This window comes from Acomys russatus, chromosome 4 (genome assembly GCF_903995435.1).
Source record: "Acomys russatus chromosome 4, mAcoRus1.1, whole genome shotgun sequence".
NCBI lineage: Eukaryota > Metazoa > Chordata > Mammalia > Rodentia > Muridae > Acomys > Acomys russatus.
In genome coordinates this window covers 15,321,762-15,340,889 of record NC_067140.1, presented here as the reverse complement: position 1 = coordinate 15,340,889, position 19,128 = coordinate 15,321,762, and the positions used below count along the sequence as shown (strand labels likewise).

The following is a 19,128-nucleotide window of genomic DNA, read 5'->3' as shown; positions in this document are numbered from 1 at the left end:
AAACCAGGCATAGATGCATTGGAAGCTCAATCAATGTGTTAAAACCCCGAACAGTGTTGTTCTTCGTGAGACCTGCCTGGGAATAGACACGTTTACAGAGCCAGGATGGTAGAGAAAGGGGCAGGAACAGCAATTTCCTAACCAGTCCTAGACCCCCCACCTCCCCACCCCCCCATTTAGCAGAGAACCCTCTATTTCTCTCTGTTGTATGTAAATTAAGACTTTCACAAAGAGCTCGAATGTGAGCATGGCTGTGAGAAAGAGGCCTTCTGTCGCTTTTCAGGGATCTCTAAGAAAACAGAACCATTCCTATTTTTAAGCCCCGGCTGCAGAAGCACTGCTGCAAAGTCTTCCTTCAAAAGACCTTAGTAATTTGAACTGTCCCCGATCCTGACCTCTCTGAGACCCCAGGAAGTGCCATCCTGCAGTGGGTAGTGCCAAGAATGTATGACAGAGAACTGTCATGTCATCCCTCTCCTCCCTAATGAAGTCTAGATTATCCCCAAAGCTGGACCGTCTGGTCATGGCCTACAGACTTAAAATTGCCTGCTTTCTCTTGGCAGGCTCGACCTGCTGTGTGCTTGTCTCTTCCTCCCCAACTCAGGGATTACCCACCTGCTTTTTACAGGTGTTGGAGATCTGGATTCACGCTGCCCCCATTTTTGTTAAGGAAGGATTTTTACTGACTGAGCCATCTCCCCCCAGCTTGATCGTTTGATCTCTCTGGTTGGTGTGAGGAAATTGTGCACCTGCCCCATTTTTGAATGCTGTTGCCCAAAACTGATGATTTTCCACCTAAAAAGAACTTTCTGGTTTTTTTCCCCCCTCTTCCAAAGGACTCAGAACAAATGCAGCAGGCAGAGAGCCTCCCACAACATCTGGGCCCCTCTTATCAACCAGACATTCAAAAAATAAATACTTGTGTTTGAATCTCTCTTATCTCAAAAATTGGAAACCAGGGGCATTCTGGATTTCAGATTTTAAAACATTGGGCAGTGTGCATGTGCCTAATGAGGTGTTTGTGGATGACTAAACTTGAAACTCACCTATGTTTCATAGATCCCTTGCGTAGCCCAGGGGTCCCCAGCCAGTGTTGTCACTTTGTTTTTTTTTTGAGGCCTTCTTGACATGCAGCTAGTTCCATTTGGCCTGGAACTGAAGCTCAGTGTCCTGCTTCTGCTGCCTGGATGCTGCTGGGGTTACGGATGTAAGGCACCGCACCGTGCCTGGCAGATGGCTTCTGTTCAGATGGACCTCGAGCCAGCACACGATACAGAGTTTTCTACTTACGATCAGCACTCCAGGATGCTCAAATTTCGGAGTGTTTTCGGATCAAGTGTTTGGACTACGAATTCTCTGTCTGTCTTTGTTTTTGCTTCAGTGGCAGTAGATTTCTTCTCCCTAATTTCTTCTTAAATAACATGTTTGTGTTTGTGGTGTTTGAGATTTGGGGGTGAGTCTCGCGATATTGTTGGTGTTGGACTCAAGGTTTGTGGGCTCGGTAGCCCAAACATTTAGGTGTTAGGTAAGCTTTGGATTTGGGATCCTACTGTCTTAGTCTCCGGAGTACCTGGGATTACAGGCTTGTGCTCCCAGGCTGGGCAAGAGAACATGAGGTATTTAGGGGTAGGGTGGGGAGTGGTGGGACTGGTTCCCCTCTGCATAGTAAGCAAACAGTCTTTGTTACTGAGCCACATTTCCCAGCCCGACTTTTGGGCTCACGTGTTCCTCTTGCTGTCTGTGAATGTCTAATTTGTTCATCTCTTTGTTGGTAGACATTGAGACATACCTGCTCATGCCTTCATGCCTTGAGCATTCCTGTATGGGGTGCAGAGAGAGAGAGAGAGAGAGAGAGAGAGAGAGAGAGAGAGAGAGAGAGAGAGAGAGAGACAGACAGACAGACAGACAGACAGACAGACAGACACAGACACAGACACAGACACAGACACACAGACAGCATGAGGGAGCTCGAGGCAGCCTGTGCACATGTGTTTTCTTTTTTTCTGGGTGCAAACCTGAAAGTGGATTTGTGGGCTATGGGCTTAACCCAGGGCCTTGTGTGTACTGGCAAACACTCCACCATGCCCTCCCTGAGTAAGCACCATCCTGAAAGCCTCAGACTTTGGCCCTGCCCTGCTCTGCCAGGCTCATCGCTCTCTTACTCGTCCCTTTCCGTGTCATTCACACTGACCTTTCAAATCATCCCCAGAGCCATGTGTGGCTAGGGGGCTTCTGTGCACATCAGGTTTTTTCATAACTCTTGTCCAGGGTGTTTTTTGTTGTTTGTTTTGTTCTGAGTTTCATTTGTTTAATATTTCATGTGTGCACACATGTGAAAGTCAGGCAGCCAGCCTGTGGGGGCTGGTAGTTCTTGCCTTCTGCCATATGGGTCTCGGCATTGGACTCAGATTGGTGAGACCTGGTGGCAGGTGTCCTTACCACCCCCATGTACCTCAGGTTCAAGGCCTCGGTTGGAACTGAGTCCTGCCTTTGTTGCTCTACCATGCTGCCTGTTCCCCTCCGTGCACAGCTGACAGAATGAGCCAGACGTTGTCTGATGCCTGGAACTTCCGCCCTACACCGTGAAGGCAAAAGCAGCCTTTTCGGCTGGAGAGAATGGCTCTTCTCTAGCAAAATCTAGTGCCTGGGAGTAATTAACTAGGCTCGAATAATCTGTCCCTGAGCCGGTCTCCCTCTCTGCTCCTGTAGGGTCGCGGTGCTCTTTGATGCGGCCCTTTCTCCTTACAGGCCTTCATTCGCCGCTGTTGTCTCAACTCTCTCTCTCTCTCCCTTAAGATGAGGCTCTGGAGCAGGGATTAAAGGCTTTTTTCCTCGTGCTGTGCCACTCCCTAGTTCAAGCTGCAGAGTCCCTAAGCACTTACTTGGCCCTCCTTTACCCTCCCTGGCTGCAGGCAGGTGCTGTTGCCAGCAGGGAACCCTCCTGCTTCCGCCACGCCCTCTTTGTGACCCCCCCCCCCCCACCTCCGTGTTGCTTTCTGAGAACTGCTTTGCCGGTCCGTGATTAGTATCCCCCCAGATCCTCAGGTCCTCCCCACCCCCAACCCTGCTACCCAGCCTTTTGTTTATACCTACACCTGTGAGCTGGAGGGGACTTGGCTCAGTGGCAGAGCAGATGCTGAAACTCTGGGTCTTGCATTCAATCTCCAGCAATGTAAAACAACCTTTAACCACAAGCTCCCCTCCCACTCCCCCCCCCAAAAAACCATAAATAAATCCAAATGAGCGAGCAGACTCCTGTAGGCTCCAAAGTCAAAACTGTCCCTGAAAGACCCTTAAATTACCTATCAAAGGAATCCGCTTTGATCAGAATTTGTGTGCACACTACAGAATTCAATGTTCCGAAGCCAGATGAAGGACCCAAAGGCAAGTTCTAGGCCTTAGCACTCACTGTGCGTTGGACCCAGCAATGGATTCCCTCAGGCACACAGGACTGGAGTCCTGTCTGCCTGCCAGGCCCTCCAGAATGGCGGCTACTAATTATGTGTGACTGTTCAGATTCACATAAGAGTCATTTTTCTTTTCTCAGTCGCTCAAGCCCATGTCTAGTGTGTGTGGGCTAAATATGGACTTGAGTGATGGACAGTGAGGTGCAGACAGTATTGCAGGCATCCACCATTTCTGTAGACGGTTGGGCTGCATTGCTCACTGTGCTGTGGCCTCCTCCGGGAATTAATAGACTGGGGAGCATCGTGCTGAGATACAGATGGAGATACCTAGTCCGGGACTGCAGGGAATGGAGGAAGCTTCCAGTTTCTTGGTCAGACCCCTCCTGTTATTCGAAAAATTATGCGGAGTGTCTTTTTCTCTTGTCTTTCCAAGTTGGTAGGGCTTGATGATTTTCTGAAAATATTTATTATTATGTATACAGGCTCTGCCTACATGTACACTTGCAGGCCAGAAGAGGGCATCAGATCACATTATAGATGGTTGTGAGCCACCATGTGTGGTTGCTGGGAATTGAACTCAGGACCTCTGGAAGAGCAGTCAGTGCCCTTAACCTTTGAGCCATCTCTCCGGCCCGATTTGCTGAAATTTAAAAAGTAATACTCAGTGGCTGGAGCCATAGCCCCTCGGATCTGGAGTCACTGGTGGCTGTGAGCGGCTGTGTGGGTGCTGAGAACTGAACCCATCTTCTGTGGAAGAGCAGCCGGTGCTCTAGCCTCTGAGCTACCTCAGTCCTCTCTGTCAGAGTTTCTTTAATCTCTGTCTTGTCACTGCTCCTGAATGGTCAGACATCCATCTTGCAGGCCCCTGTCAGCCCAGCTCTGTGCCTAACACCAGGCTGCTGTGCAGGGCTGTTGCACAGACACTGAGCTCACGTTTTGAAGTAGACGCTCCGAGAGACTGAGCCGCAGAGGGTGCCTCACAACCCCTAGGAGTGGATTCATGGAGAATAAAATACCCCCACAACTTCAGGGTATGTGTGAGGAGCCTGCAGGTTGGGGTGTCCTGGAAAGCTCACGGGGAGGTGACATTTAGCTACTGTGGAGCGGATTGGGCATAGGACATTGTAGCTGGAGGGAGGGGTCAGCTAAGTGCAAAGGAAACACGCCTGAGGGACGAGGGCATGGTGACTGTGGTTAGGGTGAGCAGAGCTGAATGTGTTTCATCGTGTATGTGGTAGGCATGATGACTCTTGGCTGGCCTAGAACTTCCTGTAGCTCAGGATGGCCTTGCTTTCATGAAGATCCCCCTGCCTCAGCCTCCTGAGTGCTGGGATCACAGGCGCGAGCCACCGCTCTTCCTTTAGGTTTGGCATTGTGAACGAATAAGTAGAAGCCTGAAACTCAGAGAGGTGAAGGTCACACAGCTCTCTGTGAGGTTGGCCTTCTCTCGGGCCTGGTCTCTCTTCAAGAGCTTCCTGCGTCTTGAGAGGAGCAGGCATTCGGAGGAGCAGGGTCTGAGGAGGGATGGGAAGGGTGGGGCCGGGGTGTCGGGGCACAGGAGAGTTTGCCAGGCATGCTCAGGTCACACAGCAAGTTTTAGGGAAACTGGTTTTAGGTTTCTGAGTCTTTTCCCTGATTCCATAAGTAGGGGAGAGTGACAGCAGTGACGCATAGGTCTGTCAGCAGTGTGCCACTGGTTTGTGCGCTGACTTTACACTAATCACGCATGCAGAATGACTCTTATTAGCTATAGCCGGACCCACCGGGACTTCGAGACACCAAGTAACTTGCCCAGGCCTTGGATTCAAAGCCATAGCAGATGGCAGAGCCTGCAAACCCAGCAGTGTTTGTGAAGTCCAAGCCTGGACCTTCTCATGGATAAGCAGTCGGGGGTGGGGGGGGCACACAGAACTTATGCAGCCAGAGTCGGTCTGTAAAGAAGGTGTTGGACTGTCACCTGGCTGCAGCGCAGGCTGGGATGGGCTGTAGCCCATTACAGAAACTTGCTCCATCCTCGTGTGATTCATGGTTCTCACCAGCTGGTTCCCTGGATTGAATTATGTGACCATTGAGCTACGTTCCAGCAAGTGGCTTTTCATAAACTATAGCTGTGACACGGGAGGCTGGAGAGATGGCTCAGTTGGTAAGAGCACACTGGCCGCTCTTACAGAGGACCTGGGTTTGAGTCCCTGCACCCACATGATGGTTTACAACCATCTGTAACTCCGGCTTCAAAGGATTTGGCATCTTCTTCTGGCCGTCATGGGTATCAGGCATCCCCGTCTGCCCCCCAGCATTATAGCCATAAGTGATTTTTTAAAACAGCCTTGGGGGGCTGGAGAGATGCCTTAGTGGTCAAGAGCACTGACTACTCTTCCAGAGGAACTGGGTTCAAGTTCCTGCACCCACATGGCAGCTGACGACTGTCTGTAACTTCAAAGTCTGACAACCTCACACAGACATGCCGACAAAACACCAATGCACACAAAATCTTTACAAATTAATTAATTAATTAATTAATTAATTTAGGAACGCTTCACAAATTTGTGTCATCCTTGCGCAGGGGCCATGCTAATATTCTCTGTATCGTTCCAATTTTAGTGTATGTGCTGCCGAAGCGAGCTCGTAAATTTAAAAAAAAAAAAAAAGTAGAGACGTGTTTAGGAGGGGAAAAGCTTTGGCCTAAAATGAGCTTATTTTGAGGAGAAAATAGAGAAATCGCTCCTTGGTACTGCCCTCTCTCCAGCCTATATTTTACAACCCCTGGTCTTAAGTCTCTGAGGTATCTGAACTTACTAGACAGTTTTTCAGCCACTCGTGGTGGAGCACAGCTTTAATCCCAGCAGAAGCAGGCGGATCTCTGTGAGTTTGAGGCCAGCCTGGTCTACAAAGCGACTCCAGGATAGCCAAGGCTAACACAGAGAGGCCCTGTCTCAACACCCCCCGCCCCAAGCCAAAAGAAAACAATCCCCAGTTTTTCCTCTAGGCCTCAGTAACTGTATCCACAGAACGGGCACACTCAGCACCTACCCTCTGGCAGAATTGTAGTGAGTTGGGCATAGCATCTCCCAGCTGCTACCATTGTGTGTCTCTGGTTGCTCTCCTAAGAGAACAGGGCCATCCTTTTCCTGGTTGTCCAGATAACCTGCCTAGCCAAGTGCCTTAACCACTGGATCTGCCAGCCGCTAATGATGGTGTCTTGACTCTTGGGTAGACCTGCCTGGTTGCTCACTGGAACTTTAGAATCCAGGGCTTTACAGCCTCAGCATTGCTGGATGCTTTGGGTGCCACCTGTCTGTCTTGTCCACTGTCTTAAAGGATGCTTCATCTCTCCCAATCCCTAACCATCTCTAGAGTCTGTCCAGTCTATCCCGGGAACTCTTTAAGAATCACTGCCATACACCGTTCTGGACACCCGAGTCCCTTGAAAATGGCACCTAATTGGCGATGTCCCCTGCCCTTCGTGTCTCCTTGTACATGCTGAGGATACAGATGTGGCCATCCCTCCCATGAGAGTGTTCCATACAGTCACCATAGTGCCTGTAGCTCATAAAAAGATTTCAAAGACTGGGGAGGTGGCTTTGTGGGTAAAGCGTTAGTCATGCGGGTGGGAGGACTTGGGTTGGAACCCCCAGAACTTGTGTATTGCTGGGGCTGTTTGTAGGAGAGGGAGATTATGACTCTGGTGTTCCTGCTGTGAGAGGGGAGGAGGGGGAGGGGGAGGAGGAGGTGGTGGTGGTGAGACAGGAGGACCCTGAAGCTGGCCAGCCAGGTGGCTTGGCATGCACAGCAGCAAACAAGAGACCCAGCCTCCAACAAGGATGAGGTTTAACACGCACGCACGCACGCGTGCAAATGTGTGAACAAGATTAGAAAGACAAGAGGAATCTGTTTAAGTATTCCTCCTCCAGGCTGCAAACTCAGGGTCTCTGTGACCCCCCCATCCCCCCTATTTTGCACTCTGCTCAGTCCCTGACCTTTCCAGGAGGATTTCCTGCACGCCCTTACCCAACCGGATTCCTGCGGTCCATTGTCTGGCTGCTTGTCCTGCTGTTTCCTGTGTTTGGCTGCTCTGAGCCGCGTTGTAGGGCGGCCCCCAAACCCTGAGAGCTCCAGGGATGTTAAGCATCACCCTCACTGGGGGAACCTAGGGGACGTTCTGTATCTAAAGTCAGCTTGCCCAGAAAAGCGTGGCAAGCTGCCTGGAAGGCCCGTGTTCCCCCCCCCCCCGCTTGCTTCCTGGCGTTTTCCTTGTCCACATTAGGGTGACTTTTGGAGGAGGATGAACCCTCCTGTGCTTGTGGGGCGCATGGCCTGGTCCCCGGCTGCCCCTCTTCCTTTCTCTCTTTATTTTTCCTTTTTTTCCTCTCAACCCACTTCTGAGCTTCAGCTGCCTCAGGGCAGAGTAGTCAGCCTTTTGTGTCTCCATAGGCTGCAGCCTGCGAGCCCCAGGAGGGGCCATCTCTGGGGTGGGAGAAGAGTGTTAATACGGTGTTGGGAGGGCCAAAGGGCCTAGCTGGTCACCCATGCTGGAGGCACTCTTAGGACTAGGAGGCTGTGTGTGTGTGTGTGTGTGTGTGTGTGTGCGCGCGCGTGCGTGCATGCAATACTGACTCTGCCTCTCCTGCTGTTGAAACAGCCAGGGAGAGCCCCAGGGTGATGAAGAAGGACCAGGCTACAGTCAACTGTTCTGATGGTTGAGGACTAAAGACAATTCATTTGTCAGCCTCTTTTTTCCCTGGATGGGAGCCATTTCTGTCCTGCTTGGTTTGTGGTTTTTTTTTTTTTTTTTTTTTTTTTTTTTGGTTGGTTTGCTTTTTACAGATTGATTTGGTGTCTAGGGAGAGTGGAGGACACTGTAGGGGTGTATCTGCTGCCTTCTTTCATGGCCGAAGGGAGATGGAAACACCTAATTAAAAAAAAAAATCAGCATGTTCAAAATGTAGATCACCTCCCCTCTCCCACCGACACCCTGTCCTCAGAAAGAAGCACAGCAATTGCGTCGACCATAATAAATGGCTCTGGGGTGTGCTGTGTGGACGACTCCCTTCACAGCCACGCGGTTGTCGAGGGTGATGAATTAGATTGAAAGCCCATGGACACTAGGCCAGGCTCTGCCTGTCCTATCGCAAAGGTGTCCTTGTGCTCCTGGGAGATCCCATGCGTCTTAAGACCAGAGCTGGCCTGGTAAGTGGTGACTCTCAGCCTCTGCTCTCTGCTTCCTCCTCCCCCTGGGAGAGGCCGCCGAGCAGCCGGAAGCAGGAATGCCTGCCGGGAGCCTGCCTCTGTCCTCTTTTGGAACAGAGGGGCCAGGCTCCCTGAGCTACCAAGCTGCCTCTATGGCAGGTAAGTGCCCACCCCTGTGCCATCTGACCTCACTGCCGGCTGTGGAAGCCTTCATGTGAAGGGACATTTTTTTTTTTCCTCCAAGTTGAGTGTGACCTCTCTCCTTCTTCCACCCACTTCTTGGTCCTGGGTGAGAAGCTGCTAGGCCTGCTTCCTGTAGAGGCTGACTGCCTCTGACTCTAGTGCTGGCAGGCCTATTCAGGCTGGTCCAGCCTGGTCCTGGGGTCTCTGCCGGCCTCAGCCACGTTCCCCTTGTGAGAGTGAGTGGGTCATTCAGGGAGTTGTTGCTATGCACAATCTTTGCTAGAGGGACAGTTTAGCCTCGGCTCCCACCTTTGCTTTTTTTTTTTTTTTTTTGGTGTCAGGAGGAAGTTCTGGGCTTTGTGTCTTTATGATGTAATTACCCAGTTGGGAGTGCCTGGGATTCCTGGGGAGGGAGGCTCTTTTGGGTACCTGCTCTTTGTCGTTGGGAATAGCTTTGGAAACGATTAAGCAGTGGCCCTGCTTTGCCACTTCTGGGAGAGCTGTCCCCGGGTGGTCCTGTTTGAAGCAGGCGGAGTTGAGGCTCTTAGTCCCTTCCTGGGAGTGCTGCCTCTGCCGGCACTTGGTGCCCCAGCTGCTTCTGACCCAGAGGCCTCTGCGGTATCCAAGATCTCTCCAGCGAGTGCTGAGTGATTGAAGTCATGTACAGGACTGGTTTTTTTTTTTTTTTTTGCTTTCCACTTGATAGGGGCCGGCATTTTTCATTACTTTGAACCTGTGGGATTGATTTACAATGCTCTTTGGAAGAAAGCTTGCTTCTTTTAGACTGGAAAGAGAGAGGAGGAGGAAGGAGAGGCCTTGTTTCTTTAAAAAAAAAAAAAGGAGAAAAAAAAAAGGGCGGAGGCTGGAGAGATGATTCATTGGATAAGAGTGGGTGCTAGGAATTGAACTTGGGTCCTCTGGAAGAGCAACAAATACTTAACCACTGGGCCACTTCTCCAGCTCCCTCTTTTACCTTTTTTTTTTGTTTGTTTTTTTGTTTCCCACCCCTCCAAAAAGTTTGTTTATTGGCCTGGAGCCAGCCATGTGTTGTCATCTCTGTCCCACTGCTCTTTGCACCTGGGCACCAGTGGGCTTGCTCTCTGCATCATTAAGGAAATTCAACACCCACAAAAACACACAAAGCCCCCAGCCTCTAAGCGGCAGCCCCGTTCTCCAGGGAAGAACAAGAACAGCTCCATGCGAAGTGTATCACTGCTGAAGCTCTGAAGGGCCAGGTGTGCTCTGACTCAGGCCATGGGTGTGGGTGGTGCTTGGCACAAGCAGGTTGCCAGGCCTGGGTGGGGATGGGATGTGTGGTTGGGGGAGGGGTGGGGTTTAGGAGTCTCTAATTCTATAGCATAGGGTAGGTCCTGAGAAGGTGGGGGGGTCGGGGGTTGGCGCTCCCAGAGACCCCCCCCCCTTTGAGGGGCCGATTTCATTTAGCAAGACTCTTGTTGGGGCCCTTCCTGCCCCCATACCTCCACCTGCAGTTGAAAAGCAAAAGCAAGTGGATGAATGTTGGAGCCGTTGGACCCCAATCAGGAGACCTCTCTGCAACCCCAGATGAGAAACTGAGCCCTTCTGGTGTAAAGGGCCTGTCCCATAGTAGCCAGGAACATGGGCTTTGGAGCCAAATCCTGGCCCCAACACGTGGTGATAGCTATGCCATCTTGGGCAGGTGGGAAATACACGTTAAGTTGTTTGAAGAGGTCCTCGCTTGTGGCCAGGTTATCTTAGAGGGAGGTGTCCCTTAAGCCGAAGGACACGCAAGGAACTGCTGAGCACGATTAATTCTGGTGGCTCATAAGACATGGGCTCCGGAAGGGTTACGTCACACGCTTAGCTCTTAATACCCAGGAGACCTCTTTACTGAGACTTCAGGAAAATGTCACAAAGAGGGGGAAGCTTCTGGTGCCTGCTCCGCTCCAGGCTGTGCTCCTGAGTCACTGTGCCATCTCCTCCACAAGGCAGCCCTGTTCCCCCACCCACGTTTAGTACACTCAGAGCCAGACTTAATTTTGGGGGAGGTGGAGGCGAGGCGGGAGGTTGGTGCAAGGCCAGAGTAATGGAATCTTGCTAGTCCAGGAAGGTGGAAGGAAAAACCAAAACCAAAACGAAACCCTTCTCAGATGCAAGGTGAAGATAGTCAGGGGCGGGTGGGTGCCTGTCGTAGCTTCGAGTTTATAGATGCGATAATGCTTAGCAGTGCTCCCTCATCAGAATCATAATCGTTAGAGAAGCGAAAATCTGACTCAGCTTTCTGGAAGAGGCCTTTATGGTGACTTCATTACCATGACGACAGCTGGGTTTCTTCCCAGCACTGTACAGTCACCAGATGCCGGGTTCCTGCCGGAGAGGGAGGCATTTCAGCTGTAGGGCTGACCTGCCATTCAGTTTCTCAAGAGTGATAAATTCAGCCGCGTCTCCTAATTTTTCTGGCCAGGAGTCTTTGTGGAAAGCCTTTGGGCCTCTGGAGTGTTAGCAGCTGAAGGTACAGCAGCGGGGCTTCCCTAAGCTCCAGGGGGATCTTTTGTAATAGCAGAGAGAGCTGAGGTGATCGGAGGCAGGTTCTAGCTCTGTAGCGCTGGGTAGCTTAGAACTTGTTATGTAGACCCAGGCTGGTCTCGAACTCAGAGATCTGCCTGCCTCTTCTTTGAGTACTGGGATTTAAGGTGTGCGGCACTGTGCCTAGCTTGAGGTTTTTATGGTTTCTTGAGACAAGGTTGGGAACACTCAGAGCTGGGCAGCTGTGGGACAGACCCATATTCTCACTAAATGGGGTTCAGTGGTTCCCCGCCCCCCCGTAGGCTGAAACAAAACTCCATTGTCAGGTATAGGTGCTTGCAAGTGTACTTTTCTGGTGGCCTCCCCTCCCCATGAAAATATTTTAAAGCTCAAGGAAAGATTTTTTTTTTTACCACCCTCCTGCCTTATAGACACCTCCCTCCCATTTAGGCCCATGTGCACACGCTTGCACAGCCCCAGAACACAGATTTAGGTTGCCCCAAATTCCATGTTCTAACGTAGAAGCAGTTTCATGGCTTTTAAAAACATAGTTTTACAGAACAGAGAAAGTCATAAATTGGGGCAATTTAGGATATGTTGGTGGGTACAGCAAAGAGGCGGGTACAGAGAGACGGGCCGCAGCTGCACTCTGGTAACATTCTTCACCTTGAGGTTGGTGGAAGCTAGTGGTTAGCCATGTTCATAGATCGCAGAAGGTTTTTTAATCTATTAGTCATCACAGGATGTTAGTTCTGACCCAGGAGAGAGCAGGGAACGGTGAAACGGCTGGAACTGGCCCATGGTAAGTCAGTCTGTGGACCTGCAGCATTCCAACCTCTCCACACTGCAGTTCCAACCAGTCAGTCTCTACGGACACAGCTTCTTTCCAGGAACTCTTGCTCACATGTGTACCCTAGTAAACAGCCCAAGAGCGATACACACAGAGCAGCCATGAGTGCTTGTACCACAGAGAGCAGCCATGGGAGATGGTACCACAGAGAGCAGCCAGGGGAGATGGTACCACAGAGAGTAGGCACGAGTGCTGGTACCACAGAGAGCAGCCACTGGAGATGGTACCACAGAGAAGGGCTGCAAGAGTTGATTTTTCTCCTTTTGCCCTGTGGGTCCCCAGGATGGACCTCCAGTTTTCATGCTTGGCAGCAAGTACATTTATTTGGCCCCAACTATATTCTTTTTTTTTTTTTTTTTTAAGAGATTTATTTATTATTTATACAATGTTCTGCCTGCATGTACACCTGCATGCCAGAAAGGGCACCAGATCTCATTATATATGGCTGTGAGCCACTGTGTGGTCGCTGGGAATTGAACTCAGGACCTTTGGAAGAGCAGTCAGTGCTCCTAACCCCTGAGCCATCTCTCCAGCCCCCCCCAACTATATTTTTTAGGACATCTCAGTGAAAATGAAGTTGGTTATCCCTCATCCCACCCCCCACCCCCGTCCAGGAAACTGTGTGCAGAGTGGTGGCATGTATTTCCTGGACGGGTATAGGAGGCGTTCATGTGGAGCCATGAAAGGACTTCTGGCTCCCATTTCCCTCTTTTTCACATTGCAGACAAGGTCCTGAGAGACAAAAAGCTTTGCTTGGTCTCTTTTCCATCTTGTCAAAGAGTTCCCTAGCAGCCCAACCCAGGGGATTTCATGTGTGTGGGTCTCAGATCTGCCCCATCCCCCAAGCGTGTATGTGCCCTGCAGCCTCTCAAACTCACAGATCCCAGCTAATCCTAATTTGCCGTGTGTGTGTGTGTGTGTGTGTGTGTGTGTGTGTGTGTGTGTACGTACACACATTAAGGTGCTGCTGCTGGTCATAAGAACTACAGCCCCCCCTGGGGGTTCTAAGCAGGAAGGTCCCCACTCTACCCCTTTCCTGTTTTTTGTTGTCACCGTTCTTGGGGCTCTTAATGGAATTGAGTTTGGCTAAGAGCCGAGATGTTTCCAAAGCTAGCGAAGAAGTCCTGCAGCACCCTAAGAAACTGCCCCTGTCTCCCGTTGGCGAAGTTTCTCTCAACCTAACCGCTAGCCGAGATTTTGTAAGTACAGCCTTTGCCTGGTCAGTTCCTGGTTTGCAGTGGCCAAAGGATTGTTTCTTTTGAGACATACTCGAGACACCCCCACCCTCACCCCACCACCCAGTCACCTGCATTAAGTACTTAGGCTCTGACACTTGAGCAGAGGTAGTAGGGTGTATTAGATCCACAGAGAACGAACCCCAAACTCCATTCCGAGGCTTTCCAGCCCACACCATCTTATCCATCTGTGACTTCTATCTTTTACTCGTTGCCTTTTGCCCGCACCTGCTGCTTTTCATGTGAAACTGAGCCTTCTAAGTCTCTTTCATTTCCCTTGCTCTGATAAGGTCATCTGGGTACAGGATGAATCTGGCACACCAGAGTATATGGTGAAAAATAATCCTTTCCCACAGGCCCTCTTCTTGAGACACCCACCTGTCCCCGCTGTGGAACCTGGCTGGACCCTGGTGTTCACCCTGGAGGATTCTAAGTGTTTACACACAGGATTGCATCCTTTTGGGGAGGGCTGTGTTGGTCTCCTGATGGCACTAGATGTGTTGTTTTGTAACTGGATCCAGGCTGGAGATTGCCACACAGTATGGAGAGATGCTGTCGCTCTTGGTGCTGGGCATGGGACCTGGAGGATTGTGCCTGCTGGGCATGCGCTCTATGGCTAAATGGCACCCTCAGTAGTGCCTCATCAATCTTTCAGTGGGGGAGGGGTAGAGATTGTGTGTCACTCTGTTAACCCAGCCTGGCCTGGAACTCAAAGCAGTCCATCTGCTTCTGCCTCCAAAGTGCCTGTAAAACACACTTGTTTTTCTTACACATGATTGTGTGTGTGTGTGTGTGTGTGTGTGTGTGTGTGTGTGTGTGTGTGTGTATGAGATGTGTTGGGTGTCAGTTCTTTCCTTCCACCTTGTTTGAGACAGGCTCTTGTTTGCCGTCAGTGCAACAGTCTGGCTGGCCCATAAGCTTCTGGAGGATTCTTATGTCTGTCTTACATTTGCTGAAGGAGTGCTGAGGTTTCACATTCAGGCAACCATGGCCAAGTTTACATGGTTTCTGGCCTCAGAGCCTTATGCTTGCAGGACTCATTTGTCCTTCTCACTAACTTGCAGCATTCTTCGTTTTGAGACAGGCTTTCACTGGCCTAGAGCTCACTCTGTCATCCAGGCTGGCCTTAGCTGGTCGGAGATCTGTCTGCCTCTGCCTCTTGCCTGTGTTCAATCTTATTCTTATTTTCAAAAAGTGTACGAGTGTTTTGCCACATGTGTGCAGTGCCTACAGCGGCCAGAGGCAGGCATTGGATCAGCTGGGACTTGAACTCGGGACCTTTGGAAGAGCAGATGGTGCTCTTGACCGCTGAGCCATCTCTCCAGTGTGTACTCAGCATTCTTTTATTTATTTATTTTTTTAAATTTAAACATTTTTTTTATTTTTATTTTTTGAGACAGGGTTTCTCTGTGTAGCCTTGGTTGGTTTGGACTCTCTTTGTAGACCAGGCTGGCCTTGAACTCAGAGATCCACCTGGCTCTGCCTCCCGCGTGCTGGGATTAAAGACATGCGCCACCATGCCTGACCTGGCGAAAGGAATATGAAGGAGTACTGGCGGCTCTGTTTTTTTTGAGGTATCTCCTGGGTGTCTTGATTTTGTTGGGCAGGCCATGGAGAGGTATCTTCTGGGCGTAAAAGCAACACCCCTGCCTGCGTGACCACTTCTTGTAACTTGCTTTATCGTTTTCTCGTTGCTGTGACCACATACGTGAAAAGCAGCCGAAGGAAGGTAAGGTTGATTTTTTGGCTTCCATCTGGAGGGGATGTCGTGTGCCATCCTAGGCGGCCTGGTGGTCGGCAGTGTCATCTGTGTTGGTGGGAGTGTGCAGTTGGGCTTCTCACAGCCACAGCTCCTGGACAAAGTGTGGACAGGAAGCAAGGCCTGGTTCAAAAATGTCAAAGTCCACCCCAGGTGACACATTTCCTCAAGAGGCCTAAAAATAACACAGCTCTTATAACAGCGTCATGGCCTTGTCACCAGGGCTTTTGTTATGAAAAATTGATGACAGCTCTCAGGTGAAGACAGGTGATTGCTACTCAGCTGTGGCAGGTGCCATCAGGCCCTGTGGGCCTTGGTCTGCTTTTTTGTTACTGTTTTTATTTTTGTTTTTAAAGAAAAGCCAGAAGTTTAGGTGGTTTGAGGTTTCTCTCTCTCTCTCTCTCTCTCTCTCTCTCTCTCTCTCTCTCTCTGTCTACCCCCCGCCTCTGAGACAGGGTTTCTCTGTGTAACCCTGGCTGTTCTGTATTCTCTTTGTAGACCAGGCTGGCCTTGAACTCAGAGATCCACCTGCCTCTGCCTCTCTGAATGTTGGGATTAAAGGCATGCAGTGCTGCGCCCCACATGAGGTTTCTCTTTTTGTGTACTTGGCACCAAGCTAAGAATTCACAGGAATGGTATGAAGAGAGACTGAAGGAGGAGACAGGTAGCTTCTAGGAAAGGAAACACTAACATTGTCACTTGGAGTTTGGGGGCAGAGTCACTTGTGACTGTGACACCTACATGCCCGCTCCAAGTGGCCCAGGCCTCCTTGACAGCTTTTCAAGCATGGACCTCTGTATCTCTTTCAGATCCTGGCTCTACAGAGAGAACGGCCCAGAAGCGGAAGTTCCCTAGCCCTCCACATTCCTCCAATGGCCATTCACCCCAAGACTCATCCACAAGCCCCATTAAAAAGAAAAAGAAACCCGGCTTATTAAACAGTAGCAATAAAGAGCAGGTAACCAAGTCACTGCGAGTGGCTTCTGTTCCAGTGGGATGGAGGCCAGGTGGCAGTGGTGTAGCTTGGGTTAATGTAGCAGCCTGCCTGCCTGGCTGCCGGGCACTAACTAGCCCGCATTTACATGAGAGGCAGCTCAGAAGGGGTCTGTGCAGGAATTCTCAGTGGGATTTCAGATCTGTTTTGAGGACAAAGGACAAAGCTGTGAGCCAGGTTGGGGGGGGGGGTCTGGTGGGGGCTGAGTGCTTTTCCTTGAGTTAGTTTTTGGTAGTGTCGGGTGTTTTCCTTCCCTCTGAGCTAAGACATCTGCCAGAGGGGGGCTGCATGGGCTGGGAGACCATTTTCTCATCTGTAAAATGAAGGCAAGCGGGGAGAGACACTTGATTCCAGCTTTGGTCATGGGTCACTGTCCCCTTTCTCTGCACACAGCGCTACCCTCCTGGCAGCCAGTGCCATCGCCTATACGGAGGAGATTGTTCCACTTGGGTGTTGTTGTCTAAAGAGTCTTTCAGCTTTACATCTCTGATGCAGGCTGGGTAGTCTTTGGGTGTGAGCTGACGAGAGGCCTGTGAATGGGTTGGATAGGATGCCCGTGTCGCTGTGGCTGAGTCAGTTCCGGCATTGTCTTCAGTGTCGGCCCCTTCACCCACTCTATGCCTTATCGAGAGTGCTGGAGTGGGCTCTGGGGAGTGAGGGCTGAATCAAGCAAGATGGCTGGTTTTATGGGCAGAGGTCTTGCAGTGGTTAAATGCCTAAAGCCTCGAGTATATATTTCTGAGCACAAATCTATTTTCGCTCTCAAAATTATATAGCGAGTGGTGAGCTCAGCCTTGGCTCTGTGGCTTTGGGCAAGTTAACCTCTTGTGTGCCGTTAGCTTTCTCCTTCATTCACAAGATGAGGATTGTGATATAGCCCAGTCTAAGGGGGCTGTTGTGAGCATTAATTGAGCACCATTAATTAATTACTGATGCAAACAGTAGTGACAGAATTTGAAAAGGAAACCTGACTCCAGCAAGCTTGTTCTTTTGTGTCAGGAACTCAGAGGTGTAATCCTGGTTTGCCTGGGACCAGGCTGTAGCAGTCTTAAGATCTGTGCACACAATAACCCCCCCCCCCCGCCCCAGTATCTGAAAAAGCCTTGTAGATCCACACATGGTCTGACATGGAAGTCGTCGCTACATGTGACTGAGAACTGAGTTTTCCATTTCATTTCATAAGTTAAATGACTGCCCGTGACTGTATGTTCGGCAGCCCCGAGGCGGTCTAGACAGCGCAGAAGGATGGTAGCTATCTGGGGTGGGGTGAGGGAGTGTTAGCTTGTGCTTACCTAGCTGGTGACATCCGGCCCCTGTTACCTGGGTGCCATCATAGCTAGTAGGAATGAAGAAACTATGGGCTATGGGCATGGTTCAGTTTATAAAGCACTTGTCTTGTGAGCATGAGGACCTGACCTGAGGCCGAGAAGCCCTAATACCTATATGAAAATGCCCAGAGTGTTTGCTTGTAATCGCAGTGCTGAAGAGGTGGCCACAGGAGACCAGGCTAGCTGGAGTGAATTCCAGGCTAGTGAGAGACTGTCTCAAAGGAAGTGGAGGGCCCTCCTAAGGATGACACCTGAGACTGTCATCGTCTCCTCTGGCCTCCTCACACACGTGTGCTTACATGTGCGTGTCCTTAGGTCTCTGTGACTTGGCCATCTTTCTGTTAGTAGCTACATGTGCCAGTTTTCTTTCCTTCCTTCCTTATGCACATGTTAAGGCAGTTTCTGAGCAAAGTTGTGGCTGTGTGCGCCCGCCATCCCAGCGCTCAGGAAGCCGAGGCTGGACTATCAGAGTTCAAAGCTAGCCTGGCTCCTTAAATTAGAGGCCAACCTAGGCTTCACAGTGAGTTAGTAGCCAGCCTGTGCTATCTGCCTAGCAAGACCTAGTCTTATACAGATAGCAAAAGCAAATGATGGCAACCTGTCTCCAAACTCATCTGTTTCAGTAAGACTTCAGCCTCGTGCTCAGGTTGGTGTAACCTGTGGCACCTGTCTCCTCAGGGGCCTCAGATTGTTGTCAGTGTCTCGTATTGCTGTTGACAGAGGGTGGGACACCATGGTCTCAGAAGACAGGTGGAGGGTGGGTGAAGAGACACAAGGCCTGGGCTTGCCTCTGGGGACTGGTTGTCAGCAGTGGTTGTGGAAGGTGCCCTTAGCCTTACCAGGTCACATGACCTAGCTCCCAGCATCTAGGACACTCACGGTATAACCGGGTCACTGGCTTTCTCTTAGCGCTTGCTTCAGTTAGATCTTCAAGAGGGCTTTGGATAAGCACTAAGGTTGATTGGCAGGTAGATTAGCCTCACCAGGCAAAGTTAGGCAAAGGTTGCCTCTGCTGCTTGGTTGTTTCTAGCATATGACATTTGCAGAAAGGGGCAGTTTTCATGCACTCTCTCAAAGGGATCACAAACATTTATTCATTTTGACATAGACTCTTACTATGTAGCCTGGCCTGACTGGGACCTTGTTCTATAGACCAGGTTGGCTTCATGCTCACCGAGATTCCCCCAGCCTCTGTATCTAGAATGCTAGGATTAGAGGTGTGTGCCACCATGCCTACCTTTTGTTATTGTTGGTTTTTTTTTTTTTTTGAGACAGGGTTTCTCTGTGTAGCCTTGGCTCTCTTGGACTCACTTTGTAGACCAGACTGGCCTTGAACTCACAGAGACCCACCTACCTCTGCCTCCCTGAGTGTTGGGATTGATTATAAGCAGGTGCCACCGTGCCCGGCACACCTGGGTTTTTATTTTATTTTTAAAAATTTTATGCTTATTAGTTTTTTGCCTGCATGCATATCTGTGTGAGGGAATCAGATCTTGGAGTTACAGATAGTTGTGAGTTGCCATGTCAGTGCTGGGATTTGAACCTGACTCCTGGAAGACCAGTCAAGTGAGCTATCTCTCCAGCCCATGCCTGGCTTCTTTTTTTTTTTTTTTTTTTAAAGATTTATTTATTTATTTCATATACAGTGTTTTGCCTGTATATACCTGCACATCAGAAGAG

The 19,128-nt window shown here is 50.3% G+C and overlaps 1 protein-coding gene and 1 non-coding gene across 2 annotated transcripts in view; one reads left to right on the top strand and one right to left on the bottom strand.

Moving 5' to 3' along the window:
* Window positions 1-19,128, top strand: part of Zmynd8 (zinc finger MYND-type containing 8) — a 101,534-nt gene that overhangs the window by 18,797 nt on the left and 63,609 nt on the right. Inside the window, 1 exon segment of the mRNA XM_051143814.1 lies at window positions 15,936-16,084. Within this exon segment, the coding sequence (XP_050999771.1) occupies window positions 15,936-16,084 (149 nt within the window).
* On the bottom strand, window positions 5,928-6,032 carry LOC127188756 (U6 spliceosomal RNA). The gene has a single exon (XR_007830600.1). It is a non-coding gene; the product is annotated as a U6 spliceosomal RNA (small nuclear RNA).